The 15,580-nt window shown below is 40.3% G+C and overlaps 1 protein-coding gene across 1 annotated transcript; it reads left to right on the top strand.

Annotated features, from left to right (window-relative positions):
- The first annotated feature begins 10,000 nt into the window (after nt 1-10,000).
- LOC133795019 (uncharacterized) lies at nt 10,001-10,885 on the top strand. Its single transcript, XM_062232474.1, has one exon. The coding sequence runs from the start codon at nt 10,001-10,003 to the stop codon at nt 10,883-10,885; it is 885 nt and encodes a 294-aa protein (XP_062088458.1).
- Nucleotides 10,886-15,580: the final 4,695 nt, after the last annotated feature.

A 15,580-nucleotide genomic window follows, 5' to 3' on the forward strand; every position in this document is an offset into this window, starting at 1 on the left:
CGAGAGTTGACAATGAAACCCAGAAATTTTCCTGAAGACACCCCAAAAGTGCACTTCTGAGGATTCAACTTCATGTTGTATTTTCTGAGCACGCCAAAGCACTCTTCGAGGTCATCAGCATGGTTCTTGTTAAGTTGAGACTTTACAAGCATGTCACCAACATAAACTTCCATGTTGTTCCCTATTTGCTCTGAGAACATCATGTTTACGAGCCGCTGGTACGTGGCTCCGGCATTCTTGAGTCCGAATGGCATGACATTGTAGCAGTAGAGCCCTTTATCTGTGATGAAGCTTGTATGCTCTTGGTCGGAGGCGTGCATGGGAATCTGGTTATATCCAGAGTAGGCATCCATGAACGACATCAGGCCATGCCCCGCCGTGGCATCCACGAGCTGGTCAATTCTTGGCAGCGAAAAACAGTCTTTCGGGCAGGCCTTGTTGAGGTCCGAGTAGTTAATGCAGGTTCTCCACGTCCCATTGGGCTTCGGGACCAACACTGGATTGGCTACCCAGTCAGGGTAAAAAGCGTCCCTGATGAAATTGTTTGCTTTCAGCCTGTCAACTTCCTCCTTTAGTGCTTTCTTTCTATCCTCGTCCAGCTGTCTTCGCTTTTGTTGCTTCGGGGGAAAGCTTTTGTCTATATTCAATGCGTGGCTCGCAACATTTGGGCTTATCCCCACCATGTCTGAGTGTGACCATGCGAAGACATCCTGGTTTTTCTTGAGGAAGCAAATTAATTGCTATTTTGCTTTGTCTTGGAGGTGTTTTCCGACCTTTACCTTCTTCGAGGGTTCAACATCGTCGAGCTGAACTTCTTCGAGCTCTTCCAATGGTTCGAGGTCAACCTTCTCCTCGATCCTTGGATCGATTTCCTCGTCAATTTCTAATACCGTCCCATCCTTATTTTGTATGATAACGAGTGCTTGAGCGCTCGTTTGTTTCTTTTCCCTCAAAGAGATACTGTAACACTCTCTCCCTGCCAATTGATCTCCTTTCAATGTTCCGACCCCGCTCGGAGTTGGGAACTTAAGGGCTAGGTGCCTTACAGATGAAACTGCCCCCAGCCCGACCAGGGCGGGTCTCCCGAGCAGTACATTGTAGGCAGATGGTATCTCTACTTCCACGAACTCCATCATCTTGGTCACCGAGACTGGATAGTCTCCCAAGGTCACAGGGAGTTTGATGGACCCCATACAGGCGGTTCCTTCTCCAGAAAAGCCGTACAAAGTGGTTGCACAAGCCTTCAGGTCGCGAAGGGAGAGTCCCATTTTCTCTAGTGTTGCTTTATAAAGAATGTTAACCGAGCTCCCATTGTCTATGAGAACTCGGCGCACTCTTTTGTTGGCAAGCTGCAGGGTGATGACTAGTGGATCGTGATGAGGGAACTGGACATGGGAGGCATCTTCCTCGGTGAAGGTTATAGGTTGAGTTTCAACCCTTTGGCTTTTTGGTGCCCTTGGTTCGGGTTCATAAGGAGACCCGTCCCCCGTCATCAACTCATTCACGTATCGCTTTTGAGCATTTCTACCCCCTTCTGCAAGATGAGGCCCTCCCGAGATGGTTATTACATCCTCTCCATCAATCGGTGGGGGCCTGTCATCTTCCCGAGACCGGGAGTTATTATTCTGTGCCGCCGGAGGCGCGGCTATTCTCTGGCTTGCAGTGGTCTGTCCAGTATTCTGGTTTTTGACATACTGCCTGAAATAACCTCTCGAGATCAACCCTTCGATCTCGTCCTTCAGCTGCCGACACTCATCAATTGTGTGTCCGGTATCTCTATGAAACCGGCAATTCTTACTGGAATCCCTCTTGGACTTTTGATTCCTCATTGGGTCCGGACGCCTGAAGGGGACCTGGTTTTCATTAGCCAGGTATATGTTTTCCCGAGACTCGATGAGCTCGGTGTGCACTTTATATACGGAGAAATACCTTTCTCCTTTCTTCTTCTTTCCTCCATCAGCCTCGGGGTTATTTCCCTCGCTCTTTTTCCTCTTGGAGGGATTCTCCGAGGTAGGCTGTGGAGCTGCTGGGTCAGCCGAGGTTGAGGCGGAGTTAATGTTTATCGTTGTAGTTTCGGTCTGCGAGGTCACCTTGAGCGTTGACCTCGCCTCCTCTACATTGACAAATCTCTGCGCCCGTCTGTTAAACTCGGTTATCGACCTCACCGGTTTCCCTTGCATGTCATCCCAAAGGGCACTCCCGGGTAAAACACCAGCTCGGATAGCCATTAGGTGCCCACTGTCATCCACATCTCGAGCTCGGGCGACCTCAAGATTAAATCTTGTCAGATAGCTTTTCAGTGTTTCGCCCCGCTGTTGTCGGACGTTGGTCAAAGTGGATGCCTCTGGTCTGACTCCCATCATAGCCCGGAACTGCTTCTTGAAGTCCCTAGACAACTGATCCCATGAGGTTATCGAGTGTCTCTTGTACTTCTCGAACCAACTCTTGGCAGGTCCGGCCAATGATGTTGGAAACAACGTGCACCTGAGCTCGTAACCCACGTTACTAGCTCTCATAATAGTGTTGAATGTACTCAGGTGGCTACATGGGTCGGTTTTTCCCTCAAATGCTGGGACGTGAGGGATCCGGAACCCTTGGGGAAACTAAGTGTTAGAAATATTGGGAGCAAACGGCTCGAGCTCCTCATCAGAGTCCTCATATCGACCGTTCCCTCGTCCATTCTTTAAAAGCCTAAAGGCTTTTTCGAGCTGATCAATCCTTTCTTGGACTGGGTCCTTAGGCGGTGCCTGGAATTGCCAGTCATTGATTGTGATGTCAGGCTCGCGTCTCCGTGAGGGATCTCTACGTCCATTTAGGTGATTCCTTAGGTCCGGATTCGTCTGATCTCCCTTCCCCCTGCTCTGATTCAGATGATTACGCAGGTCGGGACGGGTCTTGCGGCTTCCAGCATTTTTACGACCTCGGTCGCGTTTACTGACGGACCTGGTTTCTCCGGACTCGTCACTGGTGAAACTTATTGATCGGTCGTTTCGAGATGGGTTCTTCCCATGTCGCCTTGTCTCCGCAGTGTGAGACCGGGACGTCTGACTTCTCTCAGATTATGCGCCTCTCCGCTCCTGGAAAGTCTCCCCGTGTCCTTGCCTATCCCCCGTACGCCCTTGATCCTGATTTTGAACAGGTTGAGCGTTTCTGCGGGGAGGTGAAGGATATCTTACGAGAGATGGAGGGAACCGTATAGGTGATGGTGGCTGCCTCCCTTGCTTCGGCCTAGAGGGTCCAGAATTTGCCCGAGATGGGCCAGTCGCGTTCTGTGCGCTACCAGGAACCTGAGTCCGAGCCTCGGTAGGAGCTCGGTTATTCTCAGTTCCTGCAGGTGCCTCTGCAGGTGGATTAGGCGGAACCCGAGCTCGGGTACTCCTCTGGGGCCTAGGAGGAGCGGATGGCTCTGCTGGTGCCGGAGGTTGAGTCGGCCTCCTCGTGGCAGCATCTTTTCGTGGTTGTCCACGGGGCCTCCGGGGAGGTACATGCACGTCCCTCGGAGGAGGGACTTGGTTTTCGCGCGAAGGCGGGGGCTGAGCCACCTGCGCCTCCGCGGCTATCCTAGTCAACTCCTCATTACGTTTGTTGGCTTCTGCCAACAACTGTTTCAGCTGCCGATTCTCCAATTCTACAATAGGGACATAACGCTCAGGATTGTAGTACATGTCCTCATCCCTTGGTTGTGGAGGTGGTCCCCGGGAATCAGAGGACCCACTTCTTTCATCAGACTCCGGGTTCTCCATTGGTTGTTTTCCAGGACGTCTTGGGTAATTTTCTTCAGGAGTGTTCTGATTGTTTGCAGCCATGAATCTCTCAGGGATGAATGCTTAAGGCTCTCAATGAATGCACCAAACTGTTGACGCCGTTTTTCGTCAACAGATAAAAGAAGAGCACAAAAACAATGGATGACGATGGCCAAACGGAACAAACAAATCAAACACACGATTTTTTACGTGGTTCAGCAGTTAATTCTGCCTAGTCCACGAGTCTCTATTATTAATCTTAAGATTATCTCTGAACAATTTTTTAGCATGAATTCTCCAGAGTTTTCTCTCAAGGATCAGAATTTCGGTCCATTACAATGGTGCATGGCTTCTCTATCTATAGAGAAGGATGCAGAATACTATCCCACATATTTTGGGTAGTTACTCTTTTGTGAGTAAAAATAAATGGCTTTAAATGCCTTTAATCAGATAAAAAAGGAAACGTCCCTGAAGACCAGGGAATGCATAACTGACTAAATAATATCCCACGATTCTTGGGGATTTACATCAATAAATGAGGATTACATCTCATGTTTACAATACTTGTAGATATTCAAGGTGGTTATAGCGTATCTCCAAGGCTTCAGCATCTCAGGTTTCGTGTCATTGTGCGAGCCACTGACATCTCCCGAGCTAACATTGCTTTCGAGGTAGTACACCGAACTCAAGACCCATGCTCCGAAGTTCCTGAAGATGAAGGTGTTCTCGGAGCTACCTTTCGAGATCAAGATCATTTCGAGGTCATCGCATTCGAGATCATATATCATACCTTGCATGCTCGATTTACAATCCTAGATCATACTCTAATCCTCACGAGACCATTTATTGCGAACTCAACTTTCGAGATCATATTTGCCATGGCTCGAAATCTGGGTATAACAAAAATAAATAATGTTTAAAAAGAATACATTATACATTTTAAAAAACTATTTATATTATATTATTAAATTACAGAAAGAAAAAAAAAAGTAGCTGCCAATGTATTTTGGTACCACACAATTTTTGTGTTGAATATGGAGTTTGGTTGGAGGACTTTTTGAGCTATTCCAACACAAAAATTGTGTTATACCGTTGGGCTGGTTAGCATTGACGGTATTTTTCAGTGAAGTGGGAAGGCTCAAGCCCCCTAATTTATTTTTTAACTTCTTATATATATTAAAAGTTTTTAAAAAATTAATAACGAAACCCTGCCAGATATTTTTATTCACACTTTGCCCCCCACAATTTCTTTTTCTTGCGTCGGCTTGTTGGTCAGTGTAAGAAAATACAGGTTGTTATTCGTTATTTTAACTATGGCATAAGGTCGTGCAAAAAGCTCATCCATATAGTTAATGTCAAAATCAATTCACTTTTTTATTTTCAATTACATCCCATGCCATTGCCACCTTAAAAATATGAAAACTTGTAATATTGGTTGATGGTAAATTGAATGTTATAATAATATTCCCATATATAGAAAGCCCTTTGTCCTGTATTGGGGGCAATAGAAAGCCACGCAAGGAAAACAAAACGTTATCAACATGTTGGATCGAGTTCCCTTGCTATTGCGGCAGCCACAGGGAGTTGTTTTCTGAATGTGGCTAAGCATTGGTGGTCGTGGTCAGTCTCTTTGTACTTACTCACTCTATTATGTCTCTCTCTCTATTCTGAAAAAGACTAGAGAGCTATGCATGGATAATCACTAGGGTGGGGTGTGTCGTCGAGTGAGTGAAATTTTGTGAGATCGAAACGAAACCCATCTCATTAAATATATTAGAATTTTTCAAGCTATAGTTAATTTATTTTGTCATTAATTGCATTTATAACTATTAATAATTAATGTGTATATTAACTGAAAGAGCAAAATGAAAAAATAATTTTGGATTGGACTTTTTGTAAGTATTGAATGTGATGGCTTCGACGTCACCCAAGTAGTACTTAGCATCTATCTTTCTTATTACTTTGAAAATGGATAACACAGAACCAATTAGTCCTGAAGTTTTCCAAAAGTGAAATGTGTCCTCACTCTAGTCATCTTTATCTTCATATCAATCCCAGTGGTACATATTATTATGCCATCTAAGAAGATTCTTATTCCTTTTCGCTTCCTTTACTTTTCATTTGAATACTTACAAAAGTAGCATTTCAAATGGAATTTGCACATTTTTAGATGCTTGCTATATACATTATCATTCAGCAATTATTATTATAATAATATATATTTATATAATTTGTATGTTTTTCTTTTGTACTTCTCATCATTTTTTTTATTCTCAATTAATATTTTTTGTTGCTCAATGAAAAATGAAGCGAATTAAGAAAGCTTTGTATTTGGATACGATTGCTTACCACACGCAATTTCTGGTGTAGTTGTTGCTTTCACTTGATTAAATCACTGCATCAATTTTCAATGAATCTAGCTCCTTTTTTTGATCAGAAATGGACAAATTTTAATCACTAATTATATTAAATCTCTTCCACGTGCCCAAAATGTTAACTGACACATATCTTAAAAAACACCAGAATTTATTGCTTTTTTAAAGTATGCATATATAGTTACCTTTTGAGTTTTGACGGTACTATTAATTATTTGTGGTCAACAAAATTAGGTGAGAGACGTAGGGTTTCTATGGTGTCTAAGGCTAGACGGAAAGGAAACAATTCACATTGCATTAATAATGTTCTTAAATTAGTTGTTGATTTATAAAGGGAAATTTTAGACAGTATGTGTAATAACATACTTAATTTTTTTTAAATGCCACCATGACTTTACTATCCCAAATATATGACAATTTCAATTTTTTAGACAAAAATACCCCTAACATCGAAATTGCATCGCAATTGCATCGAAAAAGTATCGTTTGAGATAATAATCAAGTTTTCATGATTGTATCGAAATAGCATCGATGTAGCATCGATTTGGCATCGATGTAGCATCGAAACACCATCGGCATCGATGTAGTATCGATGTAGCATCGAAATGGCATCGAAAAAGCATCGTTTGGGATAATAATCAAGTTTTCATGATTGCATCGATGTAGCATTGATTTGGCATCGAAGCACCATCGGCATCGATGTAGCATCGAAATAGCATCGAAAAAGCATCGTTTGGGATAATAATCAAGTTTTCATGATTGCATCGAAATAGCATCGATGTAGCATTGATTTGGCATCAAAACACCATCGGCATCGATGTAGCATCGATTTGGCATCGATGCCGATGGTGTTTCGATGCCAAATCGATGCTATCATGAAAACTTGATTATTATCTCAAACGATGTTTTTTCGATGCAATTTCGATTCAAAATCGATGACACATCGATGCTATTTCGATTCAATAATGAAAACTTGATTATTATCCCAAACCATACTTTTTCGATGCTACATCGATGCCGATGGTGTTTCGATGCCAAATCGATGTTATATCGATGCTATTTCGATGCAATCATAAAAACTTGATTATTATTCCAAACGATGCTTTTTCGATGCCATTTCGATGCTACATCGATACTACATCGATGCCGATGGTGTTTCGATGCTACATCGATGCCAAATCGATGCTACATCGATGCTATTTCGATGCAATCATGAAAACTTGATTATTATCCCAAACGATGCTTTTTCGATGCAATTTCGATGCATTTCGATATTAGGGGTATTTTTGTCTAAAAATTTGAAATTGTCATATGTTTGGAATAGCAAATTATGGTGACATATTAAAAAAATTTACAAAGTTATTATGCATAAAATATGAAATTTCCCTTTATAAAATGATTCTATTGCAACTTAGTTTTCTCCTCTTTCAATTTATTTATTTTAAACTATGTTATAATATAGTGTAAATTGATACGAATATACTCATAATTTTAAATAGTAAAATTCTATTTTTCTAACACACATTTTTCTAACACACATTTTTCTAACATACTTGGTGTAATATACTTGCAATTTTGCATATTTTGCAATTTACAAGCTGAATATACATAATGTGAATTTTGAAGTTTATGATTAATATGATTTTATATAGCTAGGTAAATGTTATTTTTATTTTAATATTATTGGTGCTTATGAGAAAATCAATATCTCTTTATATAAAAGGTGTGTAGATAACAAATATTAAATATAAAAAATTATCATTTATATTTAATAAAAAAAACATGCTATTTTTTTTTATTTTGTTCTAACTTATATAAATATATATTCATATTGAATACCAATAAATATTATAAATATATTATATATAAGTATCATATGTGTATAAGTAGTATGACTGTGTAACTATATAAAAAATTAGAATTACATTTGTTTTTTATAAAAAATAAATAAGATTATTCTCCAATCATTAAGGTGTAATTTGAATAATATCATAAATGTTTTGTACTTAAATATTGTAGTTTGTGATAAAGAATGTTATTATATTATATATATTTTAAAAAAGCTATAAACAATGTTTTGGTTTAATCTGTTTTTTAATATATTTATATAATTATTTTATATATAATTGTTTATCGAGATTTTCGGAAACTACATTAATGAATATTATTTAAGAGCAATGTTAAGAAAAGTAGAAGATTAACACGGGATTTTTACGTGGTTGGGGCATTAATAAGCCTTAGTCCACGAGTCAGTTGTATTAGAGCTTGGAAAGTGTTTTATAATGGAGTTTTCCTATATTTCGATAGAGTAACTGTATACTAGCCGAAGAGAGATCCATTTTCCAGTGTTCTATAGCCTGTATTTATAGGCTTATGGGAACACTGGGTCTGGGCCGGGTATGACCCGGGCCCATCAGAGATATGGATACTCTTGGCCTCTCTAGTGGGAGTCCAATATAAAAGATAAAACATACAAAAATTCCAGACCAGTTAAGGCCCAATAAGGTGGCCCAAGAGCTATATTTCGCCCGACAAAACGGTGTCTTTGGTCTGAACACTTTGAGAAGGCAGATTCAGGGGACAAGACTAGTCAGAGTACTTGGCGCCGCAGATCTGAAACAACGGCGTGCAATCCCGAGGTGGTCTTTTTCGCATGTGAAAAGTAGGGACAACGCCCACGCGGAGTGGGGCGGCTTCAGGGTCCTGGACGCTTGGTCCCACCAACCGGGGACGATGCGATCCGAGTTCGTTTACCTTTGTCCCTCTTCATTTACCACATGCCCGGACCGTTACCAGGGTCCGGGACCAAGATGCGTAAGTTGTGGGGGTTCGAACTGTCTGCACGTCTCCCGGATGACTGTCCCGGATACCATACCGGACCTCCTTGTGGGCCCGGAATTACACCCAGGCCCGTGCCCCCTTGGACATTCCCGTACTAAGATGCCTTGGGCCGGACCCACATTCTGAACAGCCCCTGACCATGGGCCTGGACGAATGGTTCCAGGTCCACGCAGGAAATGGGGATAACAATAATATTATTTATTTATTAAAAATTTATATGACAAACTTATAAATTTAATAAAAATAATTAATAAATTTTATCAATAAAATTGAGAAACATTGTACGTTATCTAGTATATATGTATATATTAAAGTATAGAAATGGAAAGAATATATATTTTTACATTTTTTTATTAAAGAATAAGTTTATAATATTAAAATTGTCGGACAGTCTAAATTATAAAAAAGGATGAGAAGAAAAAACAAAGTGTAAAGAGAAACCCAAATATATATTTTGAATAATGAAATATAAATTTTGGATTAAATGAATTTATGTTTTCAATTTGTGACTAAAGATGTATATATTAGCATAATTTAATTTGGTACTATTGTGGCCTGCTTTATATATATATATATATATATATATATATGTTAGCTTAGTTGTCTATTCCATTTTCTTTAGGGTCAATAATTCCTTCAGTTATTTTCAATTATAGAATACTAATGGCAAGGATTTTGATCATACGATGTCCCACCCACGAAACTGAGAGATTAATACTAATGGCAACGTCTGGTGGGCCAGGGAAGTGATTTGCATGCGGCCCAAATTGATGCCATGCAAATGGATTTATCTCGGGAGAGAAGAGCTGCTTTGGTGCTTCGGGACCCAGCAACAGTATTGGGCCGAACAAATGAGGAGGACAGCCACGTACGTGTAAGTATGGTTATGCATGATGCTGAGCAACTGAGTACTGGAGAGGGGTCTTCAAAAAACGGTCATGGGGCGGGTGCCACAAGTGGGACCCGCCAAGAATTATGAGTATTATCTGTTGGAATTGCCGTGGGTTTGGGAACCCACGGGTGGTTCAATTCCTTAAGGACATGGTGTGTCAAAAGCAACCCAAAGTTTTATTCTTGTGTGAAACGTTGTGTAAAAAGGACAAAGTGGAGTGGCTTAGAGTAATCCTTGGCTTTGAGGGGTGCTTCGCGGTTGATTGTTTGGGCCATAGTGGTGGAGTGGCGATGCTTTGGAGAAATAGGGAGGACGCCTCTCTAATTAGTTATGGGCATTCTCATGTTGATATGGAACTTCAATTGAGTGATCACCCAAAATTCCGTCTAACGGGATTCTATGGGGAACCAAACCGTAGCTTGAGGGAGGAATCCTGGAGGAGGCTTAGACAACTAACTAGTTCATCTTCGTTACCTTGGTGCTTGATGGGCGATCTTAATAATGTTCTATCTAATAGAGACAAGAGGGGTGGGAGACCGTATCCTTCTGGCTTGATATGTGGCTTTCAGGAGGCGATATCTGATTGTAATTTGATTGATATGGATCTGATTGGCTATCAATTTACATGGGAGAGGGGTCGTGGTACTGAAAACTGGGTGGAGGTTCGCTTAGACAGAGCTTTAGTGTCACCAAGCTGGCTATCATTATTCTCAACTGCGAAACTTCATAACATTGGCCCTTCTGCTTCAGATCATGCGCCTTTGTGGTTGAATCTGGACTTCAGGAAGAGGACAGAGTACACTTACCGTTTTAGATTTGAGAATGCTTGGGCTAGAGATCCTCTTTGCAGACAGATAGTGAAGGACAGATGGGGGGTGCCTCATTCTAATACTCTGCTTCAGAAGATTAGATGTTGTAGCACTTCTTTGGCGGAATGGGGGAGGGACATTACTGGAACTTTTAAAACGCGCATAGCTCGGTGTAAAGCCACTCTGAAATGGACCCAAGGACAGCGTGATATTTATTCAGTTTAGAAATATAAGGAGGCTCAGACTCATTTGTTCGAAGCTCTTGCCCAACAGGAGGTCTTTTGGCGTCAACGATCTAAACAATTGTGGCTTCAGGCGGGGGATCTTAATACTAAATACTTCCATGCATCAGCAAACAAAAGAAGAAGGAGAAATCAAATTGTCGCGCTCAAAGATGAGAATGGTGTGTTGCGAGATTGGGATAATGGCTTGGGCTCAATCATGGTCGATTACTTTAAAAATTTGTTCTCAGCTTCTAGTACTGACTGGCACTGTGTGACGGATTGTATTTCGGCTTCTATTTCGGAGGAGGTAAATATGGATCTTATGAGGCCTATTGAATCAGGTGAAGTTAAACAGGCTCTTTTTCAGATGCACCCTGATAAATCCCCAGGGCCAGATGGTTTCTCTCCAGGATTCTACCAAAAATTCTGGGATATTGTGGGTGATCATATTATCTATATGGTTCAGGAGTTCTTTACTTCTGGGCCTCTTCCAGATCATCTTTCAGAAACAAATATTGTTTTGATTCCTAAGAAGTCAGCGCCTGACTCAATGGGAGATCTTCGACCTATAGCTCTTTGTAATGTGGTTTATAAGGTGGTGTCGAAGGTGATGGCTAATAGAATGAAGACGGTACTCAATATGGTGATTTCAGAAACTCAGAGCGCTTTTGTACCTGGGAGGTTGATTACTGACAATATAATGGTGGCCTTTGAAGTAATGCACTATCTGAAGAGAAAAGGAACGGGGACGGATGGGTACATGGCCTTAAAGCTTGACATGAGCAAAGCTTATGATAGAATTGAGTGGGGTTTCCTTGAAGCGATGATGAAAAAGATGGGTTTTGGTGATCATTGGGTGTCATTGGTTATGAAATGTGTCAGTTCGGTCTCCTATTCGATTGCTATTGCTGGGCAGGAGTTGGGCCCTATTGTTCCATCTAGAGGTTTGAGACAGGGTGATCCTCTGTCGCCCTATCTTTTTATAATTTGTGCAGAAGGATTCTCTGCTTTGATATCAAAATTTGTTGCTGATGGTAGGCTCACGGGATGTAAAGTTGCTAGAGATGCCCCTGCGATATCTCATATGCTGTTTGCTGACGATAGCTATTTGTTCTGTAAAGCCACAGTAGAGGAGGCGATTCATGTAAAGGAAGTTCTTAAATTATACCAGGTGGCCTCAGGTCAACAGATCAATTTTGCTAAGTCCTCGGTTTTCTTTAGCTCAAACACCAACCTTGCAGTACGCCAAGGTATTTGTATGAATCTCAATATTCCTGAAGCTGGCCCAGCAAGTATGTATTTGGGGCTCCCAAATACGCTAGGAAGGAATAAATCTGTGTTACTTGGTTTCATTAAGGACAAAATGCGAAAGAAAATTGAGCAATGGGAGGGGCGTTTATTATCAAAGGCAGGGAAAGAAATTTTGATCAAAACTGTGGCCCAAGCGTTGCCCTCATATGCTATGAATGTATTCCTACTGCCTTTAGGTTTATGTAATGAAATGGAGAAAATTATGTGTCGGTATTGGTGGCACACTTCCTCAAGTAGGGGGAGGGAAATTCATTGGAAGAAGTGGGATAATTTAACTGTCCACAAAGTCAAGGGTGGTATGGGGTTTAGAGATCTCCATGACTTCAATAGATCTCTCTTATGTAAACAAGGTTGGAGGTTGCTTGTTAACCCAAACTCTTTGGTGGGGCGTATATTCAAAGCACGTTATTATAGAGCTGGGAATTTTTTAAATGCTGAGCTAGGGTCCAATCCTAGTTATATTTGGAGGAGTATTTGGGAGATAAAGGCTTTAGTACAAGGTGGGGCCCGGTGTAGAGTGGGTAATGGAGAGTCAATTGCCATTGTTTCGGATCCATGGCTTCAAGAAAAGGAGAACCCTTTTATCACTTCTTCTCACCCTGCGTTATTGGGGGCAAAAGTGTCATCCTTGCTGCGCACTGATGGACTCGGTTGGGATGTGGAGGTGATTCAAGATCTCTTCAACAGTAGAGATTCTAGGTGCATTCTCAGTATCCCAATTCGTCCAAATCGTCCCACAGATAACTGGTATTGGGCTTTGGAGTCGTCGGGTTTATTTACTGTGAAAAGCTGCTATAAAAATCTCCAAATGGTTAAGAATGGGGAGGCAACAACCCAGGAGAAAGATTTTTGGAGAAGTTTGTGGAAGGTTAAGGTTCCTCCTAAGGTGAAAGACCTAGTTTGGAGAGCTTCTACGGGATGTTTACCAACAAATGCCCAGCTTCATCTGAGGCATGTGGGTATCGACTTTCTGTGCCCTTTTTGCAAATCGAATAGAGAAACTATTATGCATGCACTGGTGAGTTGCAGGTGGGTGTGGCCGTGTTGGTCTAAATTGGGGCTGTGTTTATTGGAGCCTTCTTCGGTACCTTTTGCTTCTTGGCTGAAATCGTGTATGGATGGTCTCAATGAGGAACAAAGATCAAAACTTTTTATGTTATGCTGGGCTGTTTGGAGGAGAAGGAATGAGTGGGTTTGGAATAATAAACAAGGATCAACCTATGGGGTGTTGCTTTTGGCTGATACTACTCTAAATGCCTGGTCTTTGGCTCAAGATCGTGATGTGGCTCCTTTGCCAAGCTTTTTATCACCTGCTGATGGGTGTGTTTCGTGGAGCAAGCCGAAAAGGGGAACTTTGAAGATCAATGTTGATGCAGCCAATTTCTTGGAGGCGGAATCGTACGGGTTTGCTGGCATTGCCCGTGATCATGAAGGGGCGTTCGTGGAGGCCTTTTCAGTGTGTCGTAATGGGGTTATCACCCCAGAATTGGGTGAAGCGATGGGAGTCCGCGAGGCTTTGAGTTGGATCAAGAGAAGAAATTGGGAGAATGTAGTGGTTGAGACTGACAGTTTGTTGGTTGTTCAAGCACTCCGTAGCAACATTGTCATGGCATCTTATTTTGGAAGCATAATAGATGAATGTAAAATCCTTTGGAAGGATTTGATTTCTGTTTCTGTTAATTTTGTTAAACGTTCTGCAAATGAGGCTGCCAATGCTTTGGTAAAGTCTTCCTCTGTTGTAGCTGAACGTATTCTATTGAGAAATGATATCTCTTCTATTGTGTTGGCTGTAATGTTGAAAGATAGTTGCTAATAAAGTCCACACTTTTATTCAAAAAAAATAAAGATAATGATTTTATAAATATTAAATACTACTTACTAATAACTCAACCAAATAGCCCCACACAAAAATATACATGTATATTAAACCATTTGAACAATATGATGAGTTACCTGTATATTTATATTATTTTTCAGGTCTTGAGTAAATTATGACCAAGAAAGACTATTTGATGAGAGGAAATAAGAACTCTCGAAGGATGAATACTTTTGACTTTTGAGATTATAGTGCGTGCACTATTATAAAATTTGGATTTCGTGACCGTTTAAAAATATCGGTATTGATTAATGGTGACAATTATTAATTATTGGCGTTGTTCTTTATACTTAAATTTTTTAATTATCAGTATAGAGTTACGCTGATCAATTATTATCATGATTAGGTGTCGGCATAGTGGAGAAATTTTTTATTAATTAAATAACTTTTTTATAATGCGTAGGTCTATATTGAGATGTATTTTTTTGGCGCAATACTAGATAACATTGGCAGTTGAAATTTTTAGAATAAAAAATATATTATACATTTCTTGTTTTATATTTGGTGATGATAGAATTTGATTGTAGTATAAACTATCATGTAATATGATTTTGTAAGCTGAGTAGACTAAATATTGAAATTATATTTTTAAGTAATTAATAAAAAATATTTTGTTGTATTTTCTTTTGAAATTTTAGAAATCTAACATATATAATAATACATTTTGGACACTCAAAGGGATATATTTTTTCTAAATCAAAATGAAAATTATAGCTGCATTTAAAAAAAATACTTTTAAGGGCATGCAAAGCGAGTCCTAAAAAATTACTTAAAGGCACTCAATCAGATTTTTTAGGACTCGCAACACGAGTCCTAAAAACTTAATTAAAGGCACTCAACCAGATTTTTTAGGACTCGTGTTGCGAGTCCTAAAAAGCTTCAGTTTTTAAGGCTCTTAAATAGATGACTCGCGCCCTGCGAGTCCTAAAAACTTTTTAAGACTCGCAATGCTAGTCCTAAAAAAATCTTTTTTGTAGTAGTGTAAGGCAACATCTCCACGGTCGATGCAAGGCAGCAACTCTGTTGAAGACAAAAGGCAGCAACAACAACTCCGTTGAAGACCCAAGGCAGCAGCTTCGTTGCAGCATCTCCATTGAAGACCCAAGCCTATATCTAGGCTTTTGGAGCTTCAACAACGTCTTCATCAGCTCTAGGCTTCCGAACAAAATGTCTTTGTTGAAGGACCGAGATCCAAGCTTCTAGACTTGAGCAGCGATGTCGAAGCTCCCAAACCTAAAAGGCACAACAATGGTCGACACATTTTTGGATCTTTGAACATATCTCAAATTTGATTTTGAATATTTTTGTATACGTTATGTGTATTTTTGTTTGCTGATTACTTTTGTAAGAGGCAGAGATATTGTGATTTGAAGTTTTGTATTCAAAATCTTGAATTGTGAAGATTTAGAATATGGATTTTCAAAGAAAAATGATGGATACTCGACCAATTCAAAAACATTCATTCGTATAACCTTCTAATTGAAGTTTTTTTAATTCCTTAATTTATGC

Source organism: Humulus lupulus, chromosome 8 (genome assembly GCF_963169125.1).
Source record: "Humulus lupulus chromosome 8, drHumLupu1.1, whole genome shotgun sequence".
Taxonomy (NCBI): Eukaryota; Viridiplantae; Streptophyta; class Magnoliopsida; order Rosales; family Cannabaceae; genus Humulus; species Humulus lupulus.

Coding starts and splice junctions, on each gene's coding strand:
- LOC133795019 (XM_062232474.1), top strand. CDS start 10,001: ATGGTGTGTCAAAAGCAACCCAAAGTTTTATTCTTGTGTGAAACGTTG.